The 13,865-nt window shown below is 39.6% G+C and overlaps 1 protein-coding gene across 6 annotated transcripts in view; it reads right to left on the reverse strand.

Annotated features, from left to right (window-relative positions):
• The window catches only part of MAP3K4 (mitogen-activated protein kinase kinase kinase 4), a 113,765-nt gene that overhangs the window by 58,356 nt on the left and 41,544 nt on the right, over nt 1–13,865 (reverse strand). For all 6 annotated transcript variants that reach the window (XM_078054499.1, XM_078054498.1, XM_078054496.1 and 3 more), the window contains exon 3: nt 1,453–2,816. In XM_078054499.1, coding sequence (XP_077910625.1) covers nt 1,453–2,816 — 1,364 coding nt within the window. The remainder of the gene's footprint in view (nt 1–1,452; nt 2,817–13,865) is intronic.

Consider the following 13,865-nt stretch of genomic DNA (forward strand, 5'->3'; position numbering starts at 1 on the left):
GATCTCATATATAAATTCACTTTTAAGACTTGTAATTAAAATAATACTCAAAGTAAACTAACTTCTTATTGCTACAAAGTACAGATTCCTTTTGCAAACATCTTTCTGTATGATGTGAATGTCTGACCCGTTCTCCTAGGGTTCATGGTCTAGTTCATGAAAAATAAAAATCTTATGAACTGAGGTTCTCTTCCAGTGTTTCCCATCATAAAGAAAATGCCTTCGATTGTATCACCTCTCACTCCAAAGCCAGCCAGACTGTGCAGTAAACTGAAATTTAAAAAATAAAAATAAAAGGTACACGTATGTATGTAAATAACTACTAAAATTGAAAATGACAACCAGAGACAGGTATAAAGGAACTCAAAGATCTGGGTGCTTTTGCCTTTAGCCAGATGAACATGCAAACTCACCACAAGAGAAAAATTGCTCTTCTTCCTCTCAAAAACGGTATCCAACAGTGTCCCCCTTTCTAGTTTGACCACCCTTAACAGTAAAGAATTTCTGAGACATGAAGCTATCAAAACAAAATTTGCACTGTTTTCAAACTGCTTTTTCTAGGAGGCATATTCCTCTCACAGAAATCTTCACATATCAAAATGTGGATTTGATAACTAAGACTTTCCTTAAAATTCTATCATCTATGCTAATCGTTAACTTTGCCAAATAAGATCATTTGATCATTCGGGGCTCCTGGGTGGCTCAGTCGTTAAGCGTCTGCCTTCGGCTCAGGTCATGATCCCAGGGTCCTGGGATCGAGCCCCGCATCGGGCTCCCTGCTCAGCGGGAAGCCTGCTTCTCCCTCTCCCACTCCCCCTGCTTGTGTTCCCTCTCTCGCTGTCTCTCTCTCTGTCAAATAAATAAATAAAATCTTTAAAAAAAAAAAAAAAGATCATTTGATCATTCTTACATTCTTACATTTCTCTACAACTCACAGGTCTTTTGGCTAAAATCATGTGTAGTATCTGTTTTTATTGGTTTAAAATACAGTGGCCAAAAACTGGACATGCTACTCAAAAAGGGAACAAGCTATTGCAAAGAATAGAGAAAGAACCGTATCCATGACCCTGGATGCCATATTCATTTAAAAATATTTTAGCATCATGTTGGCTTTTTACTGACTCATATTCAGCCTGTGGTCACCCATGATTGTGGCTTTCTTCCCTCTTTATTTATACCTAGCCTGTCCTTCTCCATCCTATATTTATATGGCTGGATTTTTTTCCTCCACACACCACCTTACACTTAATTCACTAAACTTCATACAGTTTTCATAGATCCATTTCCGCATTTATCACAGTGCTTTACAGAAATGTTTAAATCTGCAAGTTACAGTAACTACCACTTACACCTTAAAAATATCAAAACTACGAAAGGACGTAATAACCACCACAGCACACTGTAAGAATGGAACTGAGGACAAGACCATACTAACGCCTACCAGAAACCTACCTCCACTGGACGGTCACTCTTTACCAGGGCTACGCGTGCCCTCTGCAAGGAACCGTCCATCAGCTTGTGAAGTCTTAAAATTAACTTTCTTAACCCCATTTGCTTCAGTGCTTTGTCTACAAATGGTCTATAAATAGAAGTCAGACAATGTCTACTAAAGCCTGCTTCTGTACTGCAGTCTGGTGCTCCCCAGCCAACAGGGTCGTCCTCAGACTCAAGCCTCTCAAGCTTCTTAGGCACGCAATCCTGCGAATGGACGTTGAAACTGCTGTCAGTGGGCTCTGTGGGTTCCAGTGCCCTTGGACCTGAGAGCTGTTCTTCTTCACTCTCATCCGCGCTACTTTCCAGCTCTTTCAAGTCCCCTTCTGTGTCATCACCCTCATCTTCTGGCTCATTGCCTTTGGATGATCGAGGAGAAGGGATTTCAAACACTGGCCAGCCAATGTCTGATAAATTCTTGATGCCCAAAACAGTGCCCATAATCCTTAACTTCTGATTTAAGTCCTTTGTGATGTTTAACCACAAACAGAGTGCCTGCACCCTGTCCTGGAAGTCTTTTGCAGCATATTTTTCATAGTCCTTCTGAAGAGCCTGCAACGATGGATAAAGTGCTTCTATGTACTCCAGTAACTCCATTATCCGCTTTACCTGCTCAAACGACACCCTCTGGCGTTGGAGATGCTCATGATATGCTGAATAACCCACCATATTTGTTCCATGAGGGGCTCTGCACTGCCCTTCTACTGAAGTACCATTAAAACTAGCTCCATTTCTAACAAAGGCAAAGCTCCCATAATTAACTTTGAAAGTAAGGATTTCGTTGATAATATCTGGGATGGCTTGACGGGCTGTATATAAAAAGAGGTCCTGGTCATTAATGGTCCGTCCTGCATGCCAGGCTTGTAGCTCTAACCAGATCAGTTCATTAGATCGGTTAAACCAGAAAGCAGACGTATTTTCCTGTCCTCTTTGCTCCCTGTCCTTCTTCTTGGAGACTGAGGTAAGCTTTAGCAGAAGTCGTAAAGTCTCAAAAAACTTTAAGCGATCTGCTGGACAGTCAGTCCTAGAAGTCTGGCGCGCAGTTCTGGCTATAGGCATGGGCACGGATACCGGAAGCTTAGCGTTGCTGCAGCCAAGACTGAGGTAAGGCTTATTAAGATCCACATCTGGAATTGATTTTTTGGGCAAAGACCCACCCACTGAGTCCAACATGAACGAGCACTGCACATTTTTCTTATGATCACGCTCTGTTGTCCTAAGAGCTGCTCGGATCTTCTTCTCCTGCTTATAGCTGTATTCTTCCACATTCTCCACAGTTTTCCCAGTGTCTTTGTGGGGAGGCTGGTTTGGTGCATTCATTTTTTCTATTAAAAAGAAATAAACAGATCATTGTGTTAACTCTAAAACATGAAGCTACTCTCAATATCTTCAATAAAACTGATATTCACATATACTTATTTTTCAAGCTGTTACTGGAGAAAAAGATCATAACCATATGCTGAAAATTAAAAGATTCAAAATATACACATTTCTCTCTAAATTTCCAAAAAGATTTTATCCATTTTCCCTGCTTTATTATACTTGCTATGCTCTCTAATATTCTCCACTACAAATCTAAAACAAGCCATTCCTCTACACTAGAAATGCAGTTACCCGAACTCACCACAAGTTAATCGCCTTGGACTTAAGAAGGGAAAAGCAGCACAGCAGACCTGATAGAACCATGATTTAGAAAACACATCCAGGCACCTGAGTGGCTCAGTCGGTTAAGCCCCTGCCTTCGGCTCAGGTCATGATCCCAGGGTCCTGGGATCGAGCCCCGCATCAGGCTCCCTGCTCAGCAGGAGGCCTGCTTCTCCCTCTCCCACTCCCCCTGCTCATGTTCCCTCTCTCACTGTCTTTGTCTCTGTCAAATAAATAAATAAATAAATAAATAAATAAGTATCTTAAAAAAAAAAACCAAAAACAAAAACACAACACATCCCATCCCTGCCTCCGCGGTGAACTGAACTTACTAACTTGGAGCAGACCGCGTTAAGTTTCCTGGGTCACTTTTTTTTTTTTTAAGAGTTTATTTATTTGACAGAGAGATAGAGCACAAGTAGGCAGAGCAGAAGGCAGAGGGAGAGGGAGAAGCAGGCTCTCCGCTGAGCGGGGAGCCCGACATGGGGCTCATCCCAGGACCCTGGGATTACGACCTGAGCTGAAAGCAGACGCTTAACTGACTGAGCCACCCAGACACCCCTCCTGGGTCACTTCTCTCATTAGTAAAATGAAATAGACTGAGCAAAGAATCTTTAAGCACTTTCAGATTATTCTCATAAAAAAATGAAAGACAGATAATAGGTAAAAATGTTAATTTACTCTACTCCTTGGTTTCTTCTTTCCCACAAATGAACAATAACATTTTAAATTTAGCATTAACAAAACTGAAGACATACAGAATAATTCAGTACCATTTGCCTCAACTGGCATATAAAATCATTCAAAATTAAAGCAAAGAAAGTAAATATCACACTTTCTCGTCAAACAATTATAGAAAGTGCTATTAATTTTCCTCCCAAGCTTTGAAATGAACACACACCCCCCTTCCTTCCTGTTTGGCATTTCTGCCACTATTAACCACCTCTGCCTTACCGAAATCCCTTCATCCTGTTGCTTTCTAGATAAAACAGTCTCTGGGTTCTTTTCTACTTCCCAAGTCACTCCTTTTTAAATTTCCTCCTTGGAACCTGGCTCACTCCAGAAAACGCTGTTTCTCAGAGTTCCACTCTTCGATCTCCTCTGCCTTACTTTCCCCCTCCCTGCGTAATCTTCGCTTCCACTTCATATACGGCTAATGGCCAAACCTAAAACCCCATTCCAGTCTCCCCTCCACACCCAAGATATACTTCGTGTCACTGAATCCAGGTCACACATTCTGTATTTTAACATCTCTGAAATTAAAATATGTTTTATAACTGATGATATGATTAAGTTTTAGAAACATACTCACTAATACGTTTTACTTTTTCTTTTATATATATAAAATATATATATTATAACACACACACACAACATAAGTAACAAATAGTTTTTTAAATCCTGTATCTAAATATCAAGAAGTATAAAAAAGGGCTCTTTCAGTAAATAAAAAATAAAAATTCTAAGTATAAAAACACACTGTGTCGGGGCACCTGGGTGGCTCAGTCAGTTAAGCGTCTGCCTTCAGCTCAGGTCATGATCTCAGGATCCTGGGATCAAGCCCCGCATCGGGCTTCCTGCTCAGTGGGGAGCCTGCTTCTCCCTCTCCCACTCTCCCTGCTTGTGCTCTCTCTCTTGCTCTCTCTCTCAAATAAAAAAAAAAAAAAATTTTTTTTAAAAATCACACTGTGTCATCAATTGTAACAAGCATTTTTTTTCTTAAAATATATTATAGTATGCCTTAGATGTGGTGAAATAGGGTATATTTATATGGGTTACAAACTAATATACGCAAAATCAATTCACTAAAGAAATCCTGTTTAAAACCAATTTACCGGGGCACCTGGGTGGCGCAGTCTTTAAGCGTCGGCCTTCAACTCAGGTCATGATCCCAGGGTCCTGGGATCGAGCCCCACATCGGGCACCCTGCTCCGCGGGAAGCCTGCTTCTCCCTCTCCCACTCCCCCTGCTTGTGTTCCCTCTCTCGCTGTGTCTCTCTCTGTCAAATAAATAAATAAAAATCTTTAAAAAAATAAAAAATAAAAATAAATAAATAAAACCAATTTACCTTCTAATCAATTTAAATTAAAATAGTTTTAAAAGAAGAATTTTAGGGGCACCTGGGTAGCTCAGTCAGTTAAGCATCTGACTCTTGATTTCTGCTCAGGTCATGATCTTAGGGTCATGAGACTGAGCCCCATATTGGGTTCCCGCTCTGGGCATACAGCCTGCTTAGGATTCTGTTTCTCCCTCTCCCCCTGCCCCTTCCCCTCCCCTACAGGCATGCATGCGCACTAATTTCCTTTATGGTCCATCAAAAAGGATTTTATCTGCCTATAGGGATTTTTGCTACATTTTAATATAAAAACGGCTATTATTACTTTTTAATTACCAATATTTTTAAATGATCGAATTTTTATCTGTAGTTTTAATCTATCTTACTTCTTTAAAAAAAAAAAAGATTTTATTTACTTATTTGACAGAGGGAGACACAGCTAGAGAGGAAACACAAGCAGGGGGAGTGGGAGAGGAAGAAGCAGGCTTCCCACCGAGCAGGGAGCCTGATGCGGGGCTTGATCCCAGGATGCTGGGATCATGACCTGAGCCGAAGGCAGATACTTAACGACTGAGCCACCCAGGCGCCCCATAATCTATCTTATTTCTAAAGGTCTTAAAACATTTTATGCAATCCATTCAAAAAAATTTCTTCATAATTTTGTTTCTAGCTACAAATGCCTATCAATATTCATTCATAAAAAATTTGCCCAAGCCCGGCCTTTGTCTCCTCTTCGATGTTTTCTCTGTGTTCTTCATACCTTTATTGACATAGCACATACATACCATTCATCTCTACTTGGTAAAACAATGGTTATTTGAAAGCAAAGCTAACAAGTGCTTCCAAATTTAACTCCACTATATTTTATTTTTCAAGATAGGAACTGATACTATACTTTGTCACTGTGAAACACAAAATGACATACATGGTATCACTGTTTAAGGCTAGAGGTAAAGATAATGAGTTTAGTTTTTAATACACTAAATTTGAGGGGTCTATGGGACAGCTATGTTGGTGATATCTGTAGGTAAGTAATGTGGGTCTTGAGCTCAGGAGAGAAATCCAAAGATACAGATTTGGAAGTCATCAGTATATACACACGTTATTTAATACCAGGAGAATAGAATACATAAGAACATCCAAGAAATGTGTACAGAAGAGAAGCAATGCAGACCTAGAAGAGAATGCTGTATTGGTACATACATCCAAATAAATGGTTTTGAATCAAAGAAATCAAATATTTATGCAACAAAAAAACAATTTTTTTAGCTTAGGATTTAGGATCCTAACAAAACTTTATAAAATGATATAGAATAACATTATTGATAATGGCCAGAGAATGTTTGCATACCATTTATAATTTGAAAGTAATAGTGAACAGTGAAAACGTATTACTTGGCTTATATAACTCATAAATGTTCTTCTAATCCATGATTTAAAGATTCTAAGGAAAACAAAAGGTTAACTGAGAGTAGCTAGGATAGTTTTTCCTAACTCCAGAAGACTGGGCTATAAACATTATGCCCAAAACTATGCTATATTTTCTAGGAAGCTAATATTCAAAGCATGAAAATATTAAAAGATAAAACTTCTCAGCCTTGATCTTTATTTCAATAATTAAAAGGACTCAACAGGGAAAAAAAATGCCATAGTCCCATTTTTCAGTATAAGAAGAATCAAATTTTAGTAGCCTAAGAAACTAATTTTTGCAGATTACATACAAATCTTGTTAAGCTTACCTCACAGCATACAAAATGGTATATTATACAATTTTTAAAAATTTTGTGTTTACATAAAGCAATGGCTTATTTGGATTTACAATGTGTGTAAAGAAAAGCAAATAGGGAAAGGCACAAGATGGAACATAAGAGTTGTTTTTTTTTTTTTTTTTCAAAACAAAAAATCAAGTTGGTTTTGAAAAAAATACACAAATGGAAACTGATACATCATCGTGTTTTAAAATGATGTAATTTAAACTTTTAAAATAGACTAAATCCCTAGTCTAGCTACCATGAAAAAAAATCAATCTATTTATTTTATCAGTAGCTATACTTTTCAAATAATATATTTGTGATGGACAAAGGAAACACAAGAGTATTTCCTAGCAATCAGTGACCAGGTAGTCCTCTATGAAACCATAAGGGACCTGTCAGTTAAGGGAGATTGCGAAGTACTACAGTGTTGGGGGTGAAAAGAAATCTATAAGCTGAGACACAGTTTTTATTCCCAAGCACTTTATATTCTGTCTGTACCCAATCTGACATGAGTGTAAAACTTTTAATAATAACTTGAAAGCCCATTAATAATGGACAAGTTTGTTTCTACATCTAGTTTTCTTTTAATACTAAATCCCTTTGCAATTAATAAAAAGTCAAATACAAACAGCTTCTGAAAAGGAGAATAAATCAAAAGTAGAATGTATTACATGACAAGTTCTCATTATAGTATTATAAAACTAGTTCATAATAACTTCAGTAAGACTAATGGGACATCTGATCTCCTGAGTGGCTGTAAATTAACTGGTGCGATTTGGTTAGTGCAGTTATAGCGATCTTCCAAAGTAGTTACTTTTTCCTTTGGCCAATCACCAATAATTCCTGCCTCATCAGAAGCACATGAAAGGAAAAGAAAAAAAATTTTATAATGAAACCAAAAGCAACCAATAACAAGCAATATGGTTCACTAGTTTAAAGAGATATGACAGATTCAACTGAATTTTCCCACCATCCATATCTAGAACTGGCTCCTTAGAATATGTATAAAATGTATTTTTTATCAAGTCCTTGAAATACTTCTGCTCTCCCATATGAGTACTATCCATATTCAACACACGGGCCTTCCTCAAGCTCTCAAGTGAGTAAGCATAAACAGATGGCTGCTCTTTACCTTTAAGTGTGAGATGGTCATTAGAGCAATGATGTCCTGTCCAAGCAATGTCAGCAATCTGCAGGGGCTTAGAGATCAAATTCATGGTTCTCAAATATCAGTCAACATTAAGAATCACTTAGGTTCTTGCTAAAATGCAGACTCCTGAGCCCACTCCCAGTGTCTCTGATTCAACCCGGCTAGAATGGCACATTTTTGGGAAACACTGCTTTAGTCAACCCCCTTATCTTCAAGTAGGAGCTGTACACAGACTGTCATAATCTTCACAACAGCAATGTGATGAAGACTACCATGGAACATCAACAGATGGTAAATATTAGGACAGGGATCTAACCCATGTTCGTGTCATCACACCACTGTTAACACCTGTCACAGGTGCTCACAGACCAGTACTAACTGCCCAAGGAAAGGTTAGACACTGAGTGTCATAAACGGCAGATTATAGCGGGTAACTAATCTGTAAAGACTTTAAATAACACCACTACAAAGCCCCCTTGACTGGGGGCTCTGAAGAATGGACAGAGCTCAAACAAGGGTAGCAAGAAGTCAAGAGTATCTTTTAAGCCAGAGAAGAAGAGCATGAAGAGACACAAAGGCAAGAAGAGAGTATGGATGCAACAGTGAGACTGTATATGGAGAGTCTGAAACAGAACTTTGACTAGCAGGCTGAGTTTAGACTAAAGAGCTGAAATACAGATTTAGGTCCACTCTAGTTAACAATGAACAAATCATGTGACTGACTATATAGTTGACCCATTGAACAACAAGGGTTTGAACTGCACAGGTCCACTTATACACAGATTTTTTTTGATATATACCGTAAATGTATTTTCTCTTAGATTTTCTTAAAAACATTTCCTTTTCAGGGTGCCTGGGTGGCTCAGTCAGTGAAGCATCTGACTCTTGATTTAGGTGCAGCTCATGATCTCAGGGTTGTGAGATCAAGCCCTGCAATGGGCTCCACACTAGGCATGGAGGCTGCTTCAAATTCTCTCTCCCTCTGCCCCTCCCTGGCCCTCTCTAAATAATAATAATAAAATAAATAAAAATTTATTTTCTCTAGCTTACTACATTGTAAGAATACAGTACATAATACATATACAAAATATGTGTTATTCAACTAATTATGTCACGGTAAGGCTTCTGGTCAACAGTAAGCTATTAGAAGTTAAGTCGTTGGGGAGTCAAAAGTTATACACCAATTTTTGACTCTGCAGGGAGCTGGCCATCAAACCCTCACCCCGGCATTGTTCAAGGGTGAACTCTACAGACTGAATTTGACTTGTAACCATTTTATCAGCTCAATTTTACAGCAGTATTATACTCTCAAAAACACGTTGCTAATCTTACTACTGTTAGCAAAAACACAGACTTATACACACACATACACATATACTTTGAGATATTTATGATAGGGAAATCAGTATGTGTATACATGTGTATGCACATAAGTTCAAATTCTGATATAAATATCTTAAGATACTCGTTCTATCTCTATAATTTGGCTATTGCAGTATATTATAATATTGCTAGCAAAATGGAACTGATACTGATTACAAGGCAGATTCATTCTGAAAAGGACGTGGCTTGAGTATTTTAATTCTTATTTAACCTATTTAAACTGTGAGATGAACTAGATTTACTTCCTTCTGCTATATTAAAAGGCACAAAAATTTAAGGATGAGATAGTTTGACTATCTCTCCCTTAAACCAATCTTAAGAACAGCTATATATGACTAATTATTGTCCAAAAATTATTAAAATCTTAATTGCTATAATTTGGCAGTTATTTACCATTATCCAAAAGTACAATAATTAATTCCTGCTACTCATCAAAGTATGAAATTAGGCCTGGTCAGTGAGCTAATTCAAGAGCTTAACTGGTAGGTTACATCAGTCAGGATGTCACATAGCTGCCTTTTTTTAGGTAAAAAGGAACTACCTGTTCACACTTAGACATCATAACATTGCTATCATATTTATCAGAGCTTCTAAAAGCAGAAGTTCATGTTTTAAAAACAAAAATGTCTTTAACATTCCCAGGGAAATGCAAAAATTAGATAAAATATCTTTTTGTAAACTTCTAAACTGGCAATCATTTGAGAGTCCACCAACATAAAGCAAGAAATAAAACGCTGCAACAATGACAACCTCACCTTCATTCTTCACACCCACATCCCATCTCGACAATGGCGACCTCGCCTTTGCCCTTCACCCCCCTACCCCGCCATCCCGCCCCAACAATGGCAACCTCGGCTCTTTCATCCTTCACACCCCACCCCCACCGCCATCCCATCCCAACAAAGGCGACCTCACCTATGTCCTTCACCTCCCTGCAGGTCTCCTCTCTCCTAAGTCCCCCGGCAGCTCAGACAACCACGATGACAGACACTTGTTTTGAATTACCCTGCTTGGTGGTTATACAACTGTATATTATGCTTGGAAATCACAAACAATGAATGACACAATGAATCTTTTTGCAGGATTTGTTGTGCCCATTTGCAGGAACTTCTCTAAAAGTCTACTCTCAAAGTCTACTCCCAGTAGTGGATTTGCAGGGTCAAGGACATAACCAACCACAACTTGATTGTATTAACAAATTACCCTCCCCCAAGGATTGAGACAATTTACACTCCCATTAGCCTTGTATCAAAGCTGCCATCTCCTCATACCTTTGCTAGCAGTTGCTCACTGAGGTATAGTAAGAAATATATTTGGGTTTTGTCCAGGATCCTGGCACAGAACTGCTAAAAGCTCTTGGAATTTCCTGAGTGATAGGAGCATCTTTTATTATTCATAAGGAGCCCCTTTCAATCACATCTATTTTTATACTAATGAGGTGACTTAAAGGGTGCTCCTGGATAGCTTCAGAATGGGGCTGGTCACAGAAGGAGCAAATAATTAGTGGGCTGGAACTTTCAGCACCCCCCCCCCCCCCCCGCCACCACCCTGACCTCCCAGAAAGGTGTTGGAGGGGGGCAGTCTGAAGATTAAACTCTCTAAAAACTCTTTAACAAGGAAATGTGATGAGTTTCCAGGCTGGTGAACACATCTAGGCAGTGGGAGGCTAATGCCAGCAGGACCCGGAGGGTTCATGTCACCCCCCACACCTTGCCCCATGCATCTCTTCCATTTGGCTATTCCTGAGTCCTTTATAATAAATCATAAACACAAGTAAAGTGTGTTTCTGAGTTCTGTGAACAGTTCTAGCAAATTATGGAAACTGAAGAGGGTCTCATGGGAACTCTCGATTTACAGCCAGTTGGTTAGAAAGTGGCCTGGGACTGAATTTCCAATTATAAAAAATAAATCTATAGTAGTTAGTTACTACTGTAGATTAGCAGTAGTTACTCTGAGCCTATAATAATAAAAGTATTTAAAGACTCATATCCATATAATCAGTTCATGACAATGGCTACCATTACTTAAAAAAAAAAAAAAAATAATGGTTACTCTCACCTCCTTGCAACATAGTGCCCTCAGTTACCTTTCTGTGTCCTTCTAGTCCTTCAGGAATGCTTATGATGTTGTCTGCATTTACAAAAGGAGAGGGGCTGGAGGCATAAAGACAGTATGAATGACCGGACACTAATTCCCCAAAGCTTTATATCAAATGCAGGTAGGAGCTAGTCCCTTACAGCCCACAACCACACCTCCTGCTGCTGAAATGCCCTGGGTGGTCCCCTCCCACACTGACTCCTGGTGGCCCTGTGTGGCCAAAGCATGCAGCAGAAGTGATGTTATGTGACTTCCTAAGCTAAGAACCCTTACAACTTTCACCTTGCTCTCTCATGACACTTGCTCTAGGGGAGCTAACTGCCACGTAAGAATTCTAATTACCCAGGAACAAGTATGCTGTGAAGAATCCCAGGATAGCCACGTGGAAGGTCATGTGGGGAAAACAAAAACAATGCCGGCCAGCTCTCAGCCCAGATGCCAGACATGTGAGTAAAGGAGCCATCTTGGACCACAAAGACTCAGCAGACACCACATGGAGAAGAACTGAAAGCTCACACTTAGGGCCCTATTCAGGCCATGACAACATCTCCAGCCAACTGAGCCGTTCCAGCTAAAGCTCCAGACACAATGGGTTTGAGACAAGCTGTGACCTGCCTAAATATGTGGCCCACAGAATCATGAGCACAATAAAATGGTTGTTCTTTCATGCCACTAAGTTTTGGGGTGGTTTGTTACACAGCAATAGATAACCAGAAAAATGCAAATATTATTGGTGACATTTATTAAAAAGATGAGTCCAACTTGGACTGCAGTTCTAAAGTGAATGGTATGATTCAGAGAGCCTTTGCTTGTGGCAGTGAGAAAGAAAGAATGCACCAGTTCATATTTCCTTGGAAAGCTTTTAAAATAAATCTGACCAACCTAACTAATTCTAAAAGCTCTTGAAAATACTAAGGGACCAATATATTATCATGAATCACACACTAGTTTGAAATATGGGTCTCCCGGCCTCAGCCTTCAGGTCATAGCACAAATGTCACTTGTTCCACAAGTCTTCGAGCCCCACGGCGTCCCACCCCCTGCTGTGGCCACCCACAGCAGCCGCTCCTCACCAGCCCTCAGCCCAGCTCCACCGCGTGAGCCTGCGCGGCCTGCCTGCATGCTTCCCACACGAGATGGGGCTTTCACCACAGAGGGTAACAGGTATTATTTCTCTATATTGGGTTTACAGGTATTTCTCTTTCTTTTTGTCTGTAGTTTCTAAATTTCCTATAACACGTAATCTTTTACAATAAGAAAAAAAGAATACATTTTTAAGGATTTTGGTTTCCTAGGTCTGCTGTTAGACAGGTACAAGTCAAAAGATGTATGGCCATCCATTCCTTTACCTGAAAAACGGCAGGAACTGGAATAAGTGGTCTCTAAGACCCCTTCCAGATCTAAGATTCTGTAATTTTATGAAATAAACAGTTGAAAGAAATTGAAGGAAAAGAGACAAACTTCCATCTTCTATTTCCCACACACCCCGGAAGGACAGTAGGCACTCAACAAAGAGCCAGTGACTGGGGGCACCTGGGTGACGCAGTCGGTTAAGTGTTCGACTCTTAGTCTCGGCTCAGGTGGTGATCTCAGGGTCCTGAGATGGAGCCATGCGTCAGGCTCTGCACTCAGCACGGGGTCTGCTTACGTTTCTCTCTCCCTCTGCCCCTCCCCGCCCCATGAACACAAGCGCCCACTCTTTCTCTCTCTCTCTCAAATAAATAAATCTTTTTAAAAAAAAAATCTAGTGACTGGTTTTCTGACTGATCAGTGAGGCAGTAGAGTTAACTCAAGTACTGCATGCAGGTAAGCTTAACATCTACTGCTTATACTAGGAAAAAGTCCAAATCGAGTACCAGGAGAACTATTTCTAAAAATAGTCCTGTCCCTATCTCAAGCCTTCTGGCCTCAAGCTGCTTTAAAAACGCTAGACCTCAGTTTCTCAATCTATAAAATGTGAGAATTATGCCCTCAACTCCTATCCTAAAATAGCATGGATCAATAAGTGACGAAAAAGCAGATGTGCTATTGGCATCTTCTCAGTTTCACCAGCTCGAAGCAAAACTGTATTAACTAACATTGATTCAGTAGATGCTACTTCAGCGACACCTGTTTTGGATAAGGAATTTCTATAGACATCTTTGAGAAAATGAATAAAGATTGATTTTAAAGATGATAAACTGCAATGGAAAGCTATTAAGTTTCTGAGGGGGTAATCAGTACAGGTCACAGGTCAACATCCTAGTGTAAATAAAGCAAAAAATCAGGGGGCGTGGCTGGCTCAGTCAGT

This window comes from Halichoerus grypus, chromosome 9 (assembly GCF_964656455.1).
Source record: "Halichoerus grypus chromosome 9, mHalGry1.hap1.1, whole genome shotgun sequence".
In the NCBI taxonomy this organism is placed as follows: Eukaryota; Metazoa; Chordata; class Mammalia; order Carnivora; family Phocidae; genus Halichoerus; species Halichoerus grypus.